General features: G+C 44.6%; 1 protein-coding gene across 7 annotated transcripts in view; it reads left to right on the top strand.

Moving 5' to 3' along the window:
* The first annotated feature begins 13,154 nt into the window (after positions 1 to 13,154).
* The window catches only part of LOC119049534 (adhesion G protein-coupled receptor E2-like), a 32,940-nt gene continuing 23,800 nt past the window's right edge, over positions 13,155 to 22,294 (top strand). For 4 of the 7 annotated variants that reach the window (XM_053663799.1, XM_053663802.1, XM_053663800.1 and 1 more), the window contains exons 1-5: positions 13,155 to 13,227; positions 16,453 to 16,506; positions 16,703 to 16,930; positions 19,048 to 19,203; positions 22,116 to 22,262. In XM_053663799.1, coding sequence (XP_053519774.1) covers positions 13,197 to 13,227; positions 16,453 to 16,506; positions 16,703 to 16,930; positions 19,048 to 19,203; positions 22,116 to 22,262 — 616 coding nt within the window. In that variant the 5' untranslated portion in view covers positions 13,155 to 13,196. The remainder of the gene's footprint in view (positions 13,228 to 16,452; positions 16,507 to 16,702; positions 16,931 to 19,047; positions 19,204 to 22,115; positions 22,263 to 22,294) is intronic. The other 3 variants (XM_053663798.1, XM_053663797.1, XM_053663801.1) reach the window with 3 other exon arrangements.

Below are 22,294 nucleotides of genomic sequence, written 5' to 3'. Positions count from 1 at the left end.
ATAGAAAATAAGCTTTTAATATGCTTGCTAAGTCTATATGAATTCGTATGCTGGCAATGCTCCCAGGTGGAGTATGTGTGGTCTCTGAGCCCAGAAGGCTGCAGGTTTCTGTGGGCTGCTTCCTCTCACCCTCAGAGTGAAAGCCTCTACCTCTGAAATTCACCTCTCAGCAGCCTCTAAACAGAGTGGAGAGAACATAGTGCCTGGCCTTCACAGGCCATTCAATACTAGGTAGTTCCTAGGCATCTGGATCAGCCTGAGGCTGTATTCTTAGACTCTGTGATAGGACAGAGGGAGTGTATGTGAGGATCAAAGATTATCTTAAATGACTGCTCTACTATTCAGACCTTCAAAGGACACTTTGTCCCAAGAGGCATACTTCTTCAATCTGAACAAGAAGGTAAGGTGAGCATAGTGGAAAGACAGACACGAGGTGGTAGCCAAGGTAAGCAGGGTTTTAGATAATGTTTTCAGCACTCATTGTGCTTTTGTTTATCCCCCCCCCTTTTTTTTTTTTTTGCAATGAAAGTACAAAACCGCTGATTGGAAAAGCCATTGGTTGATCCATGTTATTAGATTTGATGATAGTCTACTGAAGTACATGGTAGCTAAGAGGAAATACTGCTAATGGAGTATATTCTCGGTTATGTTTTTAAAATCAAAATGTGTATGTCAGCTCAAATATGCTCACACATAGTCTTTTTGCCTCCATTCACAGTATCTTTCTCTGAAAAGTATTTTAGTTAAGGCTCTTCAATTAGTAAAAAAAAGCCATCCTTGTTTCTCATTAAGGCTGGAATATTGGTGCTTCTTCCCTAAGTGGACAGCAGCAGGGAGTGGAGGTGAGAGACTGTAGGCAGCAAGCGGGTTCGTTCACCACAGGGATTTTACACCAGTTCTGTGCAGCTCCAGGTGCAGGGAACAGCCCTGGATTTGGGTCTCACAATAGGACTCCTCAGGAAGAGACCATGCCTTTTATTGATACATTGGTGGGTTGAAGGTCAGTTTGTCCAAGGCTTTGCCTCTTGGTTTCTCAGAGTCCTTTGGTCACCTGAACACTTCAACTTTACTTTTTTTTTTGTCTTGCACCATTTGGCTCTTATTGTGCTCATTCCCCAAGTCAACTAGCTGCAGGACTATAGGCTGGCCCTCAGGGATGCTCAGACTCTAGGAATCCTAGTCCAGGTCTAGTCAAGTCCTGCCCTGGTTGACAGATTCCAATGTAGGGAGAATCCCAGCCCTTGCCAATGTTCTAGCCATCTTTAAGTCTCAGGAACCTGGACCTGTGAACTTTGGTTCTGGGTGCAGACTGCAGGAGTTTTGGCTGGGAACTCTGTAGATATCTGACTTTTGGTTTTGAGACCAGCAATCGTGAGACTTCTCAGAAGGGTGCAAGTTGAGGCTGTGATTCTCCCACATGAGCCACATCCCATGAATGTAGGGTATGAATGATGATGCTGTCATGATTACCTCAATGTTGGCAGCTTGAGGGAAATGCCCTTCTTTGGCATCTGGCTGCTTGCTTTATGTTTCTGTAAGAATGCATTTATCTCAGGAGATTCCAAATTGCATAGGTGGGTGTGGAGAGGCAGTAGTGACTTGGGCCCCAAAGTAGAGCAGTCTGGGGCTTGTGCTTATCTCCAGCTTACTCCCTCCCAGACACACAATTCCCCTAGATGCTTGACTATGAAACATCCCTCCCCAGGATTCTTTTGTGCATGCCTAATGCTCCCATGATAAAATTCACATTCTCTAGCCTGGCTGTGAATAATCATAGTCATGTGATCCCAGTTACTTATCTGGAGGAAAGTCCACCTCTAAAATGATCCATCCACAGTGCCTATTGGCTATTCATCTCTCAGGTTTCGTCTTACAAATAAGGCCATAAAGTTTATAGTTTTGATTGTCTCTGTGTGTGGCCAGGCACAGAGGTAGGCTATCTGCCCAAGTTGCATACTTTTTCCTTCTCTGTTTTGCTTTGCATCCACTCCGGTTACACTAATTAAACAGGAGAGAGAGAGAGAGAGAGAGCATAGGCTTTGCCACAAGCTGAGCCACCTTGGAAAACAGAAATTAGTGGAATATTTTTGTATTTGATGTTTACAGATGCTGTTGGGGAGTTATCAATAAAAAGACTTAGTTACTAAAAAGAAAAAAAAATTGGCCAAAAAATTCAGGCCAAGGATTTAATTCTTAGTCCTGCCAGTGACAAGTATTTTGATATTAGATGAGTTTTCTTATTAAATGACCCATAGATTGATGTTTATCTACAGAGTAGGAACATTTTAGTGAGCTAGTCATGAAGCTTCCTTTTGGGGGACACAGTCACATCCTTTTCTCCTTTATCAATAGGAAATGTCAGCCACCCCCAAATAGGCTGGCTATATAGTCATTGGTAATGCCAAGAAAAAAAAGCAGAACTTAGCCCTGACTGGTGTATCTCAGTGGGTTCCTACAAACCAAAAGGTCATTGGTTCAATTCCTGGTCAGGGCACATGCCTGGGTTGCGGGCCATGTCCCAAATTGGGGGCAATCATTGATGTTTCTCTTGCACATCTATGTTTCTCTCCATATCTTTCTCCTTCCTTTTCCCTCTCTCTAAAAATGAATCAATAAAATATTTTTAAAAAAGTAGAACTTGGTCCTGGCCAGGTGGCCTAGTTTGTTTTAGTGTTGTCCCATAGACCAAAAGGTCACAGGTTCGATTCCCACTCAGGGGCACATACCTAGATTGTTGGTTTGAGTCTCCATTGGGGCACATATGGGAAGCACCTAATTGATGTTTCTCTCTCTCTCTCAAATCAATAAACATATATTTGGGTGAGGATTAAAAAACCGGACTGTGAATCTGATAAAACGAGGAAGAAAGGTCTATGGTAGATAGATGTTCCTATGTTGGCTCTTCTAGAAAACTCACACATATGGATTCTCATGTAGTTTATTTGAACAGGAATATTTTTTACTTAAAATCCAAGGTAGAAAGTTCTCCACAGCTGGGCTTGATTGTCTCTGCACCATGAGAAGCAGCTATTTATGATTTCTCCCAGGTAGGTAGAATTATAACCACATGTATGGCCCATTTCAAAGTACCTGGGAATGTTTGAAAACAGCAAAAGTTAATCAATGGTGAGAAAAGTCTGAATAGTGGCTACCTTGAGGAGAAGTGGAGGAAACTTTTGGGGGGCTGGAAGTATTTATGTCTTGATTCATAAAGCTGGAAACTTATGATCTATGTACTTTCTGCACCTCATTAAATGTGTTCTATACCCAATATAATGTGAGAACTGTTTTATCCACTTGGAGAACCCCCTCTACCATTTTGCTTTCTTCCTGACTTGCTTTTGCACAGTTTGGAGAAATGACAGAATAAAGGGGAAAAATAGGATTTTATTACATTTCTTAGCTTCTCAGAGGGAAGAGGCTGACACTTGGATTAAGGGAAAGACTTGGAGCTTATATGGATATTTTTCATTTTTCTACCCATTTGATTATTGCTATAGGATTAAGTCCCAGAAACCCGTGACCTCTCCCTGCCAACTGTGTTAACAAAAATATGGTCAATCTGCTGGCTCTTTGTGAACCATGGGATAATTTGAAGGACAATAGTGTGTAACTGAGGAGGACTTTCTTGAGATACTAACTTTAGTTTCTTTATTCTTTCATCTCTCTGATGTCTGTTAGAATAGCTAATGTACAATATGTGATCAATACATACTTTGTAGTTTGTTTTCTGATTTTGAGAAAACATTAATCTCTTACCTAGTTTTAGTTCTTATTAGCCTACTATGGGAAATGTAATTTCTGACTAGTGGCCATGTTTATTGGGCAACTTCTGCATATAAAACATTAGCCTAGATGCTATGGAGATTGTGAAAGAAGTATGAAGCAGAGCTAATGCCTTCGGAGTTTAAAGGTTGATGTTACATATGATACCCTAAAGAATTTATAATGTAAACCAACTTGTGAAACTAAATATTATATACAAGGCCAGAACTCATTTTTTCCTACTTTGGGAGTCACATTTTAGAAAATGGCATAATGAGCAAAGGGAGAAGAAATTGATTAAGGAGCTTAGAATTCTAATTTAAAAAGGAAAAATTAGGAATAAATTATTGCATACAAATTCAGTCATAACTGATTTCATTCAAAGTTGAAAAGAAGCTGCTTTCAAACCATGATACAGCCTTAGTGTATTAATGTGACCAAAAGGCGGGTTTGGCTGCCTGCCACAACAAAACGTGTGAGTCAGGTGCTGGTGCAAAAGGAAAAAGGTGGGCTTTCATCTCAAGCCTGCTCAAGGCTGTCGTTCTTATAGTGATAGGGAGGGGAGGGTTTTTTCTCTCCAATTGTCTTTCCAGGTTTTGCGTTTAAGAGCCTCTCCCTGTGCCATCTTGGTCAATGGGGGAGATTCCCTGGTGCTTAGACTGACTGTCTAAGGTAACATGAATACTACTACTATTAATACTAACAGTGATGAATACTTACTGAGCACATACTATGTGGTAGTTACTCTACTAAGTAGTTTATAAGTATTACTCATTTAATCCATGCCACAGTTCTGTGTAGGAAGTGCTGGTATTACCCCAATTTTATGATGAGAAAACTGAGGTACAGAAAAGCTCAGTAACTTTTCCAGGGACACACAGATAGTAAGGGATAAAATGGGATTCCAAGCCAAGCAGGCTGGCTCCATAGCCTATATGCATGATTCAGAGCCCAGTTACAGGTTGTATTAATTTTCTGTGGCTGGTGTAATTATCATAAACTTGGTGACTTAACAGAAATTTATTCTCTCACCATTCTGGAGACCAGAAGTCTGATATTCAGGTGTTAGTAGGACCAAACTCCTTCTGAAACTCTAGGGGAAGAGTCTTCATTGCCTCTTCCAGCTTCTGGTGGCCCCTGGTGTTCCTTGGTTTGTGGCCACAGGTTCTCTAAAAAGGCCATGTGTGGAAAGGGCCCCCAAACACTGAAGGAATGCAGAGACCAAAGAATGAGACAGATGAGCTGACTGTTGGTTAATGAGTTTAACAGGGAACTTAAGTGCAGAAATGTGGTCTGGTGGCAACAGGACACTCAGCTCTCCACAGTCAGCTTTCACCCCCTTGACCACCCATGTATATCTTATAGCTCCCACTTAGACATGAACCTCAATGCTAGGAAAGGAATGCAGAAGGAACCAAGAGACCAAATGGTGGGAGGCTCTGGTGCCAAGTGGAGGAGCTGGGACTCAGATTTTCGGCTGTCTGACTCTGAAACCCACTCTCCACATGTATGTTTCAAACAGGGAGATCATTAATCCTGGGAGAAAAATTTTGAAAGAAGAAGCAGATTTCTAGCATTGCCTGGGCAAAGGTATGCTATTCTGAGGACTTTCTCCTTTAAGATGTACCCTCTCCACTGGGAGAGGTTGGGGTTTCTAAGATGTGTCCCTGTCATCAGCTGTCTGTGTATGCTATTTTCTTACCTGTTGTACCTGAGGTTCCATGAAGGCTCGTGGCTGTTGGGGACTGATTCCTAGGCAAGTCCCAGGAAATGGTGGGAGCAAAGCTGAATGAACTTCAGACTCCATATGATGTGCAGGAGCCTGGTATAAGGAGTCTGGGGGGGTCACTGCTGGGCACTCTGGGCACAGGATCATAGGCAACTAGTGAGGAGACAGTGGCCATGTGGAGCTTGACTCTTGTCACCTCTCTGTCTTTCTGCCTCAAATATTTCTGTGCCGCTCCTGTTGCCATTGGTCTCTGCAACCCTGATCCCTGGAGGTCAGTCTTCCACACCCGCCCCCTTAGTGTTGGAAGCTGGGGAGCATACGCCAGAGCCTGGGTTCCTTTACCAACCAGTGGGAAGTGGGGAACAGAGCTTTTTCTGCAAGTGAGTTTCAGAAACTATTCATCTGGGGTGTATAGGATCTGTTTCTTCCTCTGAAAATACCCAGATAGTCTTGAGCACTTCCTCTTCCAACAGCAGCTGGCAGCTGGTGTATCCATTCCCTGGGGCCTCTGACCAGTCTCCATTCCAGCAATATCTCTGCTTGAAGGTGCCCTTCTTATGCTACATGTTTTGGTGCCTCTGCCTGTCGTTGTTATCCCGGATTCATATCTCCATCTGGGGAGATCTCCAGCAATTACATGATGAGTGGCAAGGGTGCAAAGACTTCAGTGTGGTGGAGGGGCACATCAGAGATTGCGGGTCTCTAGAGTCCTTAGCACTTGGAGCAACACAGAAGCACTTTGTCAAGGAAACAGGTGAAAGGAAAAAGGCAGCGGTAGTGTCATGACCAAGAAATGTAGAGTGAAGAGCTGGGGCTTTAGAACTAGGGGACTCCAAACTTAAGGGGAAACTGAAACTCAGAGTTGGCTGTGTATTACCGTGGTTTCCATGGTGGGAGCAACTCCCAGCCTCACACAAGAGACCTTTGGAGAGTGTGCTACAGAGTAGCAGATGAGAGCATTGTTGTCTCTCTGGCGCCTCCCCCACAGGTAGGGCTACATCCCAGCAAAAAGGATTGCCCCGCCCAGGCAAAAACCTAAGGCCCCGCCCCCTTGCAATTTATCAGGTGTGCCAAGACAAAGAAATATGGCCCAAATGAAAGAACAGAGCAAGACCTTAGAAAGAGAACTAAGTGATGAGGGGATAGCCAACCTATCTGATGGAGAATTTAGAGCCCTAGTAATTAAAAAGCTCACAGATCTGACTGAGTTTGGTCAAAACGATGAAAAAACAAATGAAAGATACCCAAAATGAAATAATGCAAAATATTCAGGGAACCAAAAGTGACAGGAAGGAAACCAGGAGTCAATGCAATGATTTAGAACCAAAGGAAAAAATAAACATCCAACCGGAACAGAGTGAAGAAACAATAATTAATTTAAAAAAGGACTCTTGGCCAAGATGGAGGCATAGGTGGAAATACTGTGCCTCCTCGCACCACCAAATTTAAGGACAACAAAGATTTAGAAACAAAACAAAACCAGAACAGACAGAAAATTGAACTGTATGAAAGTCTGACAACGAACCATTCATCCAGACTGGTAAGAGGGGTGGAGTCAGTGGCCCAAGGAGAGGGGTTGGGGCTGGAAAAATCGGTGGTTGGCAGACCCGGGTGCGGGGAGGAAATGAGCAGACCCAATCCAGTGAGGTCCACAAGGTGGCTGGCTGACTGGTCACACATTCATGTGCAGATAAACTATGCAAAAAAACAGGCAGTGAGATAGACTGGGCAGCCCAGGGCCCCAGTGACGGGAAATAAAGCCTAAAAGCACCGATTGAAAACACTTGTGGGGGCTGAGGTGCCAGGAGAGACTGACTGCCAGCCTCACAGGAGAGTTTGTTGGAGAGACCCACAGGGTCCTAGAACATACACAAGCCCACCCACCCAGGAACTAGCACCAGAAGGGCCCAATTCGCTTGTGGAAAGTGGCAGAGGGGACTGAAATCTGAGAGAGAGCGGAATAAGTACCATTGGTTTCTCTCTAACTCTGCCCCCACATACAGCGTCACAACCCAGAGACTGGTTTGCCCTGCCCTGGTAAACACTTAAGACTCCACCCCTCATATGCAACAGGCATGACCAGACCAAAAAATTATGGCTCAAACAGAAGAACAAATCAAAGCCCCATACCCAATACTTTTAAGTATCTTGGTGACCAAGAGATAGTTAACCTATCAGATGCACAGTTCAAAACACTGGTGATCAGGATGCTCACAGAACTGGTTGATTTTACTTGCAAATTAGATGAAAAAAATGAAGGCTACACTAAATGAAATGAAGGAAAATGCACAGGGAACCAATAGTGATGTAAAGAAAACTGGGACTCAAATCAATGGAGTGGACCAGAAGGAAGAAAAACAACCAAACAGAAAAGAATGAAGAAAGAATTCAAAAAAATGAGGCGAGGCATAGGAACTTCCAGGACATCTTTCAACGTTCCAACATCTGAATTATAGGGGTACCAGAAGGGGAAAAGGAATAGTAAGAAGTGGAAAACTTATTTGAACAAATAATAAAGGAGAACTTCCCCAATCTGGCAAAGGAAATAGATGTCCAGGAAGCTCAGACAGTCCAAAAGAAGGTGGACCCAAGGAGGAACACACCAAGGCACATCATAATTACATTACCCAAGATTAAAATGAAGGAAAGAATTTTAGCAGCAGCAAAAGATAAGGGGACAGTCACCTACAAAGGAGTTCCCATCAGACTGTCAGCTGATTTCTCAAAAGAGACCTTACAGACAAGAAGGGGCTGGAAAGAAGTATTTGAAGTCATGAAAGGCAAGGACCTACACCCAAGATTGCTCTATCCAGCAAAGCTTTAATTTAGAATGGGAGGACAGATAAAGAGCTTCTCAGATAAGATCAAGTTCAAGAAGTTTCTCATCACCAAGCCCTTATTATATGAAATGTTAAAGGGACTTATCTAAGAAAAAGAAGATAAAAAATATGAACAGGGAAAGGACAGCAAACTCACAGTTATCAACAACCACACCTAAAACAAAAGCAAACTAAAAGGACAGCTAGATCAGGAGTGGAAACATAGAAATGAAGATCCCATGGAGGGTTAGCCACAGGGGAGTGGGAGAAGGAGAAGGGGGGAGAAGGTACAGAAAATAAGTAGCATAGATGGTAGGTAGAAAATAGATAGGGGGGAGGGCAAGAATAGTTGGGAAATATAGAATCTAAAGAACTTGAGACACGTGGTCATAAACTAAAGGGGGGGGGGAATGGTGGGGGAGGGGGTGTGCAGAGTGGAGGGGAATGAAGGGGGGAAATAGAACAACTGTAATGGCATAATTAATAAAATATATTTTTTAAAAAATAAAAAAAAAAGAAAAAGAACTAGAGGATACCAGTAATCCCAATCAACACCTCCCCGTGTACACACACACACACACACACACACACACACACACACAGAAAAGGTCATGGGGGGACACAGGAAGAAGGCAGCCATCTACACACCAAGAGAACTGTCATCAGGAAACAACCATGCCAGCACTTGGTCTTGGATGTCCAGTCTCCAAAATCACGAGAAGATAAATTTCTGTTGTTTAAGCTGCCTAGTCTATACTGTTTTGTTATGGCAGCCCTAGTAGACTAAGATATATGGCCATGTAGAAAACAAAGAAAGTGGAGAAAATGTGGACAAAGAAAATCATCATAATTCTACCCCACAGACTACTGAAAAATTATTTTTTTGGGAGGGATGTATTTTTCTCCTTTTTAAGAACAAAGAGGGAATATATTCATTTATAAATAATAAGAATCTAAAACTTTTTTGAGTGTTGTTGAAGAACAAAATCATCTGAGTTTTAGACTTGGTGGGGTTCAGGGATCTTGCACTAGCATGATGGAGACCTTTGTGCTGATGGGACATTCTTTTAAAAATTATATTTTAGCCCTGGCTGGTGTGGCTCAGTGTTTTAAGAGCTGGACCATGAAGCAAAGACTCATTGTTTGGATTCCTAGTCAGGGCACATGCCTGGGTTGCAGGCCTGGTCCTCAGTGTGGGGCACACGAGAGGCAACCACACGTTGATATTTCTCTCCTTCTCTTTGTCCATCCCTTCCCCTTTCTCTAAAAATAAATAAGTAAAATCTTTAAAAAAATAAAATAAAAATTATATTTTATTGTTTATGCTATTACCGTTGTCCCAAATTTTCTCCCTCAGTCCCCCTCCACCCAGACCATCTGCCCACTCTCTCAGGCAATCATCTCACTGTTGTCCATATCCATGGGCCATGCATATATGTATATGTTCTTTGGCTACTCTATTCCTTACGCTGTACTTGACATTCCCATGACTATCCTGTAACTGCCAATTTGTATTTCTTAATATCTATGACTTTTTGCCTGTCCCCTGACCCTCCTCCCATTTGGTAACCATCAGAGTGCTGTCTGTATCTATGATTTTGTTTCTGTTCCGCTTGTTTGGTTTTTTTTTTAGTTATTGGTGGATGTGTATTTATTACCACTTTGTTGTTTACATAATTTTACATATAGACCCCTTATAATTTTATATTCTGTATAATTTCATATGAAGACTGTTTAACATTTCATATAATAATGGTTTGATGATGATGAACTCCTTTAGCTTTTCCTTGTCTGAGGAGCTCTTATCTGTCTTTCAATTCTAAATAATTGGTCTGTTGGATAGAGTAATCTTGGTGTAGGTCCTTGCTTTTCATCACTTTGAATATTTCTTGTGAATCCTGTCTAGTTTGCAAAGTTTCTTTTGAGAAATCTGCTGATAATCTTATGGGAACTCCCTTGTAGCTAACTAACTGCTTTTCTCTAGTTGCTTTTAAGATTCTCTCTTTGTATTTAACCTTTGGCGTTATAATTATGATGCATCTTGGTGTAGCCCTATTTGGATCCATTTTTGGGGGAGACTCTCTTACCTTCTTGGATTTTTATGTCTATTTTCTTCACCAAGTTAGGGAAGTTTTCTGTCATTATTTTTTAAAATAGGTTTTCTATTTCAGCGTCTTTGTTTTTATTCTGTTTGCAAGTGGGCAGCGACCAGAGGGGAGAGGGAAGGGAACTTAAGGGGAAAAAGGGGGAGGGATTTTGAGGAACAAGTATGAAAGACACAGAGATGAGGACTGGGGGGGGGGAATGGGAGGGAGGGGGGAGACCGGGCGGGGGGGTGGGGTGGGATGGGAGAAATAGATAAAAAAATGTACTTGAAAAGTAACTAAATAAAATTTAATATTAAAAAAAACAATAAAATATTAAAACTAAAAAAAAATAGGTTTTCAACTTCTTGCTCTCTCTTCTCCTTCTGGTACTCCCATGATGCAAATGTTGGTATACATTAAGTTGTCTCAGAGGCTCCTTAAACAGTTCTGATTGTTTTAGATTATTTTTCCTTCTTATTGTTCTTAGTGGGTGTTTTTCGCTTCCTTATATTCTAAATCTCTGATATGATTCTTGACCCCACCCTCCCTACTGTTGATTCCCTGTAAATTGTTCTCCATTTCAGTTAGAGTATCCTTAATTTCTGACTGGATCTTTTTTATGGTTTCCATGCTGTTTTTTTATGCAGTTGAGGTCCTCACTAACATCACTGGGCAACCTCATAAACAGTGTTTTGAACTCTGCATCTAGCAGATCACTTATCTCCATTTTGTTTAGTTCTTCTTCTGGAGTTTTGCTCCATTCCTTCATCTGGGCCATGCTTCTTTGTCTCCTCATTTTGGCGGCCTCCCTGTGTTTGTTTCCACATATTGTGTAGAGCTGCTATAACTCCCTGGCTGGCAGTGTGACCTATTGTAGTAAATGTCCCGTAGGGTCCAGTGGCACAGCTTCCCCTATCACCCAAGCTAGGCACTCAAAGTGTGCCCACCAAATAGGCTGTGTACACTTCCTTCTTGCAGCTGAGCCTTGATTGCTGTTTTCTGGTCAGTGGGAGTGATTTACTCAGGCCAGCTGCAAGGACTGGCAGTGACCACTGACCACCGTGGGGAATCAGCTCTGCAGGGATCCACTCCACAGAGCAGAACTTATTTCAGCAAAGTTCTGATTCCTGCTGAGTCCATCCCTTGAGCATGTCATTTGTGGAGGTGGTTGGTGCTAGTGCTCCGACGTGGTATGTAGGTGTCCACTGAGTGTGCAGGGTCTGGGGCCTCCCAGGAGGTGCAGGCCAAAGTAAGCCAACTTCTGTGTTCTGTCCAGGGCCACCCAAATAAGCTACAAAGCACTTTACTGTTGGCTGCTAATTCTGCTGGTCATGGAGGTGCCCAAGTGAGTCCAAGCTGTAAACCAAGGCCAGCTGCAGCTAGTGCCAGGCTTGGGGCCACTTAGCAATAGGCACAGGCCATGCAGAGGTAGATGCTATTTGCTTGAGAAAAATTGGGAGGATCTGACGCATGAACCAAGACAAGCCATCTGCATGGAAAAGCCACTAGAAACAGATGGGGTGGGCCCAAAAGTTGGTTGGGTCATATAGCCTCAGGGAATCACCAAGGCAGTGGGGGGTGACTGGGAAACTGCGAGCCAGTTTGATGAAGTCTCAGATATGGTACCCACCTGCTGGCTCTTGGTTTTGTGAGGGGAGTTTTCAGAAAAGGAACAATGGCCTCTGCCAGCACTTTGGAAGAACACTGCCTCCCAGTTCTTGTCCTGATGCTGGACAATTCAGTTTCTCCCCATATGTCTCTGATGCCTTTCATGCTGCTGCTCCTGTGTTGGAACCCAGAGGGGGCAAGTCTGAGTAAGTTTGTGTGCAGGCCCTTTAAGAGGAACTTCCTGAGACTCTAGCAGTTTGTCTTCCTTAGCCTCAATCCCCACTGGTTTTTATAGTCAGAAGTTAACGCTTATCTTCCTGGCACTGGAACCCTGGTCTGGGACTCCTCACTCCCATGATTTCCCTTCCAGTTTTTACCTGCCACATATGAGTGTGGTACCAGCCTGTTCCATGTCTCCATCCCCTGCTCAGGTCTAGATGTAGTTTCTTCTTTAATTCTGTAGTTGTAGGATTTCCATTCAGCTTGATTTCTGATGGTTCTGAATGATGGTTTTTCTGTAGTTCAGTTGTAATTTTGATGTGGTTGTGTAAGAAGGTGTCCTGTGTTTACCTAGGCCTGCATTTTGAACCTCCTGATGGAGTGATTTATGCATCTTGGTGGCAGTGACAGCTACAGGAATCTCATGATAATATGCCATGGACTGAACATACATTGTACCAATGTCAGTTTCTTGGTTTAGATGTTGGACTATCATTACACTGAAATGTGACCCTTTTAGGATACTGGGTGAAGGGTACACAAGACCTCTCGGTATTGTTTTTTGCAACATTCTGTGAATCTATATTTATGTCAAAATAAAAACTTAAAAATAGAGAAGCTTGCCAATAGATAATAGGTGTCTCTTTATTCCAAACCAGGTTCTTGTAGGGGACTAGTAGAGTGATTCTTCATGGTCGGGAGTTCTTTCTATATAAAAAAGATGTAACAACCACACTCAAGGAGGTTTCCATAAGAATATGAGTAATGCCATGCAAATAGTTAAGAAATAGAATTGTGAGTTTTATAGAAGTTAGTCAGTGGACAAAATGGAGAAGAAATCATCTAGATTAGCTGTTTCGTAAATCAGATAATCTAAGATATCAGTCACACTTAAAACAGGAAGTCTTTTTAACACACAGAAACCAAGGTCAGAGGCACTCTGCAGCTGGGCTTGCTGGTGTCTCCACCATGAGAATGGGATGTCTGAGGCTGCTGCCAGGTAGGTACAATTATAACCACAACAATGGTTAACCATAACAATGACCATAACCATAACAATTGCCATAACAATGGCACTGGATGACTATCTGGGAACTCTAAAGCTACCTTGAAACTCTATTTCCAGTTTGAGAATTTTCTCTGTTCTCCGATTTATTTCTGGTTTTCTTACTACCCCTACAAAGGAAAGCAGGGAAGAAATTTTAAGAAGGATATTAATTCAATTATACTAAATGTTGAAAGGTAAAGTCAGTGAAGCTTACTATGAGGGCAAACTTGGGGTCTTAACAGAGTTTTCTCATTTTACCACCAGATTTGCTAGAGAAAAAGAGTATACAGCAGATCCTGGAATAACATCATGTTGTTCAATGTCATTTCATTATAACATTGATGAGATGCTGTAGGAATCTAACTCTTGTTTAGAGTGACCAGCCTGTGGTAAAAATGGTTTCGTTATATGTCATTTTGCCACAGTTACAAGAACCTATCACTTAACATTCAGTAAGAACTTACTGTACGTATAATATTGAGAAATGGGCTTATGAAATAGTGGACATTGCAAAATACAAAATATACAGGGTGGGCTGGCAGGCTGGAAACCCAGGGAAGACTTCACGTTGCATTTCAAGTTCAAAAGCAGTTTGGAGGTAGAATTCCCTTTTTTTTTTTTTTGAGGAGGTCAGTCTTTTTTTTTCTCTTAAGGTCTTCAGCTGATTGGATGAGACCCACCTGGATTATGGAGGGTCCTCTACTTTACTCAAAGTCTACTCATTTAAATTTTATCTCATGTAAGAAACACCTTCACAATGCCATCTGGACTAAGGTTTGACCAAACATCTGGGCACTGTGACCTAGCCAAATTGCCATATAAAGTTAACTGTAACACAACTTAGTTTATTTTTTCACAAGTTTATATACCCATTTACTTTTTCAGCAGTGTACATACCCAAACTTTGTGAAAAACTCTAATTTGCTAAAGAAAACATTGTCATTTAGTCTATAGAATTTGGGTGTGTCATAGAATGATTTGAAGGATAATAACAGTGATAGAGTAAAAACTGATGTTATCAAAGTCATCTTAATATTGATTAACATTTCAATGAAAATATTCATATTTCTTATCTGATTTGTGGAATGTGACTTTTTTTTTTTTAAAGCTGGGAACATTTTGGAAGGTTATTGTACCAAATGCAGTGAGTATTTATTTATTTATTTATTTATTTTTCAAGTACAGTTTTTTTGCACAGATCAAACACTTTGTTATGCAGTGGGTATTTAAAATAAATGGAAAACAAGCCATAGCTGGTGTGGCTGAGTTGTTTTGAGTGTCACCCCATAACTGAAAGGTTGTGGGTACAATTCCAGGTCAGGGCACATACCTTGGTTGTGAGTTCCATTCCCCACCTAGGCATGTATGGGAGGCAACCAATTAACACTTCTTTCTTGCACTGGTGTTTCTCTTTCTCTTGCTCTCAATTGAAAAGCAATGAAAAAATGTCTTTGGGTAAGGATAAAATAAAAGTTAAAAGAAAATAGGAAAAAGGCTTAATTTCTTGAAGATATTAACACTTTTAGGTGTGCATGCACTCGTATAATATACTCTGAAGAACAAATGACTTCATTCATAAGTATGGGACATTAAGATTCATTTTATCCTTCTTTGGGCACCACACATTAGAAAATGGAAGAAGCATAGTTGATGGGGCAGCAGAGGAAAGGAATGCTTAGATGTCTCTCCCGAGGAGTGGCTTCATGCTGGCTTTGGACTTAGGCAATCTGGCCCTGGAACCTTGCTCTCTTCACCTCTGCACACAGCTGTAAGAGAAAGGAACATTTTGTGAGCAATAGGGAATAATAAAAGTTTGGATTCTGACCTCTGGGAGAACCAAAGTGAGCATGTATTCTGTCTGACCTTGGATCTGACCTGGTCACTGCTGTGTCTCAGGTAACAGGAAGGTAAAGCAGACACAGGAAAGAAAAGAAGACACAGGAAAGAAAAGCAGAAACAGGAAGAAACTCTACTGTTCATTTTTTTCTTTTACACTTTCCCTTAGCTGACTTGCATTGACTTTATTTTGAGCCAGGCACTGTGCTAGCCCTTTATTAGTCTTCATTAATGTGTAATCATACTAATGCCCATCCTATTATAATGACCACTGTACCAACTTAGCATTGGGAAATTGTGGTTCAAAGACTAGGTGGCATGTCTAAAGTCTTACAGCCACCAGGTGAGAGTTTGGAATGCAGTCTTGGACATCTCCAACTCCAAATTTGTTCTCCACCAGTGTCCTCTGTCACCTTGCAGAGTGTTGAACTGGCAGTACAGCCTAAAGGAGGAATTCATCTTTGCCTCTTCCTGAGAAGAAAGACCTTGTACAGGGGACACAGAGATGAGAAAAGATACTCTTAGGGTTCATGGCTCCCATGCACAGGCCGCCAGGTAGACTGGTAATTGCCTGTACAGTAGATTGTATTCCTTGGCACTGTAGTAATTTTCACACCATAAAGCCTGCTCTGTGTCCCATTTCTCAGGGTATAAAGGGCAAATGTTGAGCCCTCAGTGCTCCTGGCCCCATGATGATGGGGCCAGGAGCTCATTTGGAAGGAGTCATAGAAGCCATGGTGCTGTACCTGGAGAGGTCCCTCACCCAGGAGATAGTGGCTCTACCTGCAGGGGCCTTAGTTCTCATTTCTTACCTCTTATCAGCTCCCTTCTCCTTATTTCAGAGCTCTGATCGCAATTGATATTGTGAGCTAGGGCTCACACTTTGGACTCTTCAACTCCAAAATGGGCACTCTTCTTTTACGCCTTCAAAGGATACCTTAATCAGGGGAAATGATCATTGAAGAGAAATTCTTGTATTTGTGCCATTGACAGAGAACAAGACCCTGGGTCTGGGCAAAGGGACACCAGTCTGAGGACTTTCTCCTTTAAGATGTAGAGGTTGGGGTTTATAAGGTGTGTTCCTGTCAGCAGCTGTGTGTACGTTACATTCACTTACCTGTGCCAACTGAGGTTCCATGAGGACTGTGTCTGTTGGTGACTAATTTCTCAGGGGGTCCCAGGAGATGGAGGGGAAAGATGGAGTCTCAGCTCTCAGTGAAGTACGGGAGTCTGGGGGCTATGCTGGCAGCTGTGGGCTGTAGGGCCAGAGCCACCTGCTAAGGGGGTAATGACCATGAGGATAGGGGTTGAAACTCTCCTGTTTGTTTTTTTCTGCCCCAGGACTCTCAGTTCTTCTGCTGTTGACATTAAGACCTGCAGACGAGGCCCCTGGAGGTGAGTCTGTCCAGCCCTCCTCTTTCGTGATGTAAGATGGGGAGTCATGCTGGGGTCCGGGGCCTCTCACCCCTGGTGAAGGAAAGAAGGCTTATTCTGCAAGTGAGGCTCAGAAAAGTCTTTTGAAAATGAGAAAAGCTATTTTTTTTTCTCTAAATGTCGAGCGTTTTCTTAGGTGTTCCTCTTTTGATAACAGCCATCTCATCCTTGCCTTCTGTCATCTCCTCTTGGACCCCAGCTGGGCCCCTGCATTTCTTGAGCCTTCTGACCATCGTCTCCATCCCCACAGCCTTCGCTGTTATGGCCTGTGCTCCATGGTGCCCCCTGCACTCCGCATGTGTCAACGCCACTGCCTGTAGCTGCCTTCCGGGATTCACCTCTTTATCTGAGGAGATCATCACCACCTCCTCAGAGACTTGTGAGGGTACAGTGGCTTGGGAGGTGGTAGAGGGCATACAAAGATTGTGGGGGGAGGTTGTGGGGCATCCAGAGACCTCATCCCTGAGAGGAGCACAGGAACACTTTGTCAAGGATGAGAGAGAGATGGCAGGGCAGGAAAGGAGGAGGGATATGGGCAATAAAATTTCATGATCAGTAGGAGCATGCTGACACCTTACACAGTGTTCCTCACAGTGTGGGTTCAAAGTCTAGTTTTGCCATTGACTGGCTCTCTGACATTAATGAAATTGTGTCTCCTGTTTTTGCATATTTATTGATAATAAAAATACCCTTAATATGTTTGAAAAGAAGAAAATAACTCTAAAATTTTCAGTTGTCTGTGTAGTGGACTTATTGGTGAATTTTTTGTTTCCTTTTTAAATATTTTCTTTCTCAGTATCATGTGTTATTTAATATTTGGAGAAAAGCAGATTTTATCAGTGAAAATATAATGATGTTTCTGTGACCAGTGCCCAGCCCATCCGTGGCCCCGGAGGCATCCCTAGGTTCCTTTGTGCATTTGCATGTGTGTGTCTCATGGAGACTTTCAGTCTGGGCGACATGGAGGAGATCCTGCTGCTACTATAACTGGATCCCAGCTCCTTGCTGGGAGCACTCTTGGCAGGTTGGGGAATTTTCCACTGTCACATCCATTTGTTGCGCACCACGCCTCATTTCCAACTCTCCCCCATTCAACTCCACCTCGTCCTGTCAAACTTGAAGACAGGTCTCTAGCCATTGTCACCATCTGAGAACAGAGTGGAGAAGTCCCAGTGCCCAAGTGGGGAATGAACATGAGTGCCTCCTGTCCTGTACTGGGTGCCGACAGCCACAGCCTGGGTCTGAGAACTTAGAAGGGAAGTCCACAGGTGTGGAGAAGAAAGTCTGATCTGGGGGAGACCAGCTGCCTGACTCATTACACCATGAGTCCTTTCAGGTTCTAGTCTTTGGTCACCTGATTGGAATGTGTATGACCTACCATTTTGCCCTTGCATATTTTTTAAAGTAATTTATTTTTTTATTTCTTGAGAGAGGGGAAGGGAGGCAGAAAGAGAGGGAGAGAAACATCAATCAGGGGCCTCTAGCCTGCCACCACCTGGGGGCCTGATCCATAACCCAGGCATGTGCCCTGACTGGGAATCCAACCTGGGACCATTTGGTTTGCAGGCCCGCACTCAGTTCACAGAGGCACACCAGCCAGGGTACTGTCCCTGCATTTTGAGTCATTCTTGTGTATGTTGTTCTTAATAAACCATTGTTTTTAGCCCACAGTGAGTGTCCAGCCCCTGTTTGGTGGGTCCCTGAGCTACTCAAAGCAGATTTTGTTCACTGGCATCTCTCTCTCTCTCTCATGTTTCGAGAACAGGGAGATAAGATGCCAGAAAACACTGCACTGACTCAGCTGTGAGCAACTGTAGGCTGCTTCTTCATTTCACATCTGTGATGGGCTCTGATAAAGGGGAACTTCCTCCAGAGATGGAGACGGGAAGTCTCCCTGCTGAGGCATCCTGGGGCATCTGCAAAAGGGCTGACATTGGGAGCTGGGGGAGGGCCTGATGAGGAGGGGGGTGCCACTCTGAGCCAGTCTGAGTAATAGGAGGTGGAGACCTCACTGGGCAGGGGCTGGACACCTGGCTCTATCTTCAGGTGTGAATGATGGAGTCACTCTGGATAGCCCCCAGCCCTAACCCACTCCCCGATCTCAGCCCTGAGGGTGGTCTTCACTGCCACATTCACCCTGACTGGATGCCACTTCCAGGTCCCCAGTGGTGTAAAAGGTACCACAGTGAGGATTTGTAGTCTGAGTCAGTGCCTCTGTCTACTCCTCAAGCCCCGGAAGGGAGGATGCAGCCCCATCAGGAGACAGCAGAGTATATAAGTGTAGGTGTCTTCAGAGCAGCCAGACAGCAGAGGTGGGCAGACAGCTCAGTGGGCTCTTCAGCAGCTAGCTCTGCCCAGCCCAGCCCAGCCCAGCCCCAGGAGTGCCACCCTGAACCTGTGTTCTGTCCAGTCCCCATGACAGTGTCTGCCTGGGTGCCAGGGCCTCTGTCCTATGGGAACTCACACTGTTGGGAGGTGACCCTTTGTCCCATTTTGTTTCAGACTCCAACGAGTGTGGACCACCGTTGTCAGTGTTCTGTGGAAAACTAGCAAGTTGCCAGAACACAGAGGGGAGCTACTACTGTGTGTGCAACCCGGGATACAGGCTTGTTTCTGGGGCAATGAATTTCAGTCATGAGAGTCAGAACACGTGTCAAGGTAAGAAACCCTGTATCCTCCATTTCCATGTCCCTGAGGTTTGGGGTCAATTGTCCCACTTTCTTCAATCATTAGAGTGCCATCCTGGGTACCTACCTGGTCATCTGCCCTCTCTGAACCCTAGGGCTCAGAACCCTCCACAGAGTGCCATTTCCAGATATTCAGAATGTCCCTCCTGCCACCCTGAAATCTTATTTTTATGAAACAAGAGTGGGAATGGTATTATGAGACTTCATGAGCTCACAGCACCTTGGATTCCAGTACAACATCTATGTTCTTCACCATGGTCAGGGACTGGCAGGATGAGACTCCCTCACCCCACCTGGAGCCCACATGGACTCAGCCACACCTGGAGCTCTCTCATAAACACCCCTCCCACCTGGATCTTGATGGGCCCTGGAATCACAGGCAGCATTATGGGAGGAAGGAAGATTCAAAGGCCAACTCACTGTGCTGGGCCAGCTGCGCCCCTTGCCAACAACCCCACTTGAGAAGATGCCTCCTGGCACTATGTCTGTTTAGCCTCCATCCATTCCCCTGAGCAAGGCCCCACCTACCCTGATACTCCCCAACAGTTTCAATTCACAGACCCAAGGGCAGGTCAGATGACCTGGACCCAGAAGGATGTTGTGTTGGTGGTGGGCAGGGTGATATCGAACCCTGCTTCAAGCTCAGACTGTTTGTGAACAAAGAAGCCCCCATCTGTACCAGATGACAAGGGAGGGCATCATAGGGGACTACTGTCTCAGGCTGGACCCTCTCCTGAGGTGGTCAATCCAGGCACCATGGGGTCCCAGACCACTGGCAGACAGAAGATAGAGACTGAGTCCCACTCAGCTCCCCAGGTCTGTGTCCCGGTGGGAACCTAAGGGTCAGATAATAGAAACACCTGTCACTCCTTGGCCTTCAACACTGGCTTTCCTTTCCAGTCACCCAGCCCTTTCCCACCATTGGCCTTGCTCGCAGGTGGATTTTCACCACTTCCTGCCAGTCCAGGGGATGCCTCCAAAAAGTCAGAAGAGGCGCCTTCACTGCTCCATGCTGAATCACTACATACCAGCCCCACTTCCCACCACATTTATATACCTTGCAGTGTGCCCACCACATTAAGTCTAGGAACCAGCAGTCATAGTGCGAATTTCTCACACAGCATTGACCATGTTCCTCTTCACATTTTCACCCCCTCCCCTCTTTCTGCCCTCTGGCAACCATCCATATGATCTCAGTTTCTATGAGCCTGCTTTTCTGTCCTTTTGTTTGTTCCCTGTTTTGTTTTTTAGATTCCACATATAAGTGAAACTACATGGTATTTGTCTTTCTCTGACTTATTTCATTTCACTTAATACCTTCTAGATCTTTCCATGCTCTTGTAAATGGTAAGACTTTATTCTTTTTTAAATTGCTGTGTAATAGGCCCTGCCCAAGGAATTGTGTCCCTGGACAGTCCTGCCACAGAGCAGGGAGGTGGCAGGGCCTTATGTGCGGGGGGTTTTCTGAGCAGCCCCTGTGAGCACTCCAGACACTTCCCCTTTCTCATGTGTCACATACAAACCGAAGGACATGTCACTTCTTGTTCCCAGAAAAGGAACATGGGCCGGGGCCCAGGAGGGAGTAGGTAGGAGTCTTTGGTCAGGAAGTCTGGCTCACAAACTCAGTTTGTAGCATCCACCAACGAGAGCAACAAATGGTCGGAAACTTTCAGGAGTTTAAGATGGAACTTTATCGGCCAAAGCTTTACCTGCGCAGGGGCGAACTCTCGAGGTATCCAGAGACACGGTGCCCAGAGGGCTGCAAATGAGAGTCACGCCTGGTGCTTACAGCCTAGAGTTTTTATTGGGGTGAGCAAGCAAGCAAACACAGAAGCAGACGTGGCCGTTAGCGATTGGCTATCTCGAGGGAACACACATGGCTATGCTTTCTGCTTGCAGCAGTGGAAGACTTTCTGCAAAGATAAGGTCATGCACAGGCGGTTATCTTGTTTGTTCAGCACTCTTTGTATTTTCTATCTTCCTTGCTGGGTCTGGAGCCTGCCTCGGGTTCCTTGTTCCTCTTGGCTACTTTTATCTAATTCCGGGCCTAACAAGTTTCCCTCCTGGTTTTGCCACCTATACACTGGAGACTATGGTCCCTGCTGTGTCCATCTTGCAGGGAGGCCACCATAATGTGCTTAGAGGGTGAAGTTGAAAGTCACCAGGTGGTGGTCTGTGTATTAAAGGTAGGGTCCTTAGTGCCAGGCAGTGAGAAGTGGGTGCAGTGAGTGGAGAGAGGGCCTGACACTCTGGCTTTGGCCTCAGATGTGGATGAATGTACCTCGGGGCAAAACCCCTGCCACAACTCCACCCACTGCCTCAACATCCAGGGCAGCTACAAGTGCCACTGCCGTCCTGGCTGGAAGCCAGTTCCTGGGTCCCCCAATGGCCCAAACAACACCATCTGTGAAGGTTCAGGGTTCAGGTCCTATATACATCCAGAGGCCACAAGTGAAACCATTTGATCACACACTCAGTGGTGTACACAGGAACCCAGCAGAATGAATTCTGGGCGTGCCCTGGCCTGCAAAGTGTTCTTATGAGGCTAAATGGGAAAGGGTCTCAAGGGGCCCAAGGAAGGAGCTGGGGCATCCAGGCGAAGGCTCCTGGGGGACCCAGGCAGCAGCTAATCACTAACTGGGATGAAGGTATTTCAATACCGCACACCTGCACATCAGTGTGGGGCTCACCTGCTACGTGTCAGGCCTCTGCACACTTCCCATAGTCCCTGGGTCTGCCACCTAGGGACCTGCAGTCAACAGGTGTCATCACCTCCAGCAAAGGAGTAGGGTAGGGGGCAATCACAGGGGGCAGGGCACAAAGAGGACAGGGCCCTGATCTGGCTGGGACAGGCAGGGCCTGACCCCCTCTTCATGTCCCCAGATGTGGACGAGTGCAACTCCAGGGAGCATCAGTGTCACAGCTCCACCTTCTGTATCAACATTAACGGCTCATATGTGTGCCACTGCCTCCCGGGCTTGGTGCCCAAACCTGGATTTCCACATAAACAAAGGACTACCCAGTGTGAAGGTACCTGGCCTGACTGACCCTAGACCCCACCT

Source organism: Artibeus jamaicensis, unplaced genomic scaffold (genome assembly GCF_021234435.1).
Source record: "Artibeus jamaicensis isolate MK-2021 breed Jamaican fruit bat unplaced genomic scaffold, CSHL_Jam_final contig_3290, whole genome shotgun sequence".
Taxonomy (NCBI): Eukaryota; Metazoa; Chordata; class Mammalia; order Chiroptera; family Phyllostomidae; genus Artibeus; species Artibeus jamaicensis.
This window is presented reverse-complemented; position numbering and strand designations above follow the sequence as displayed.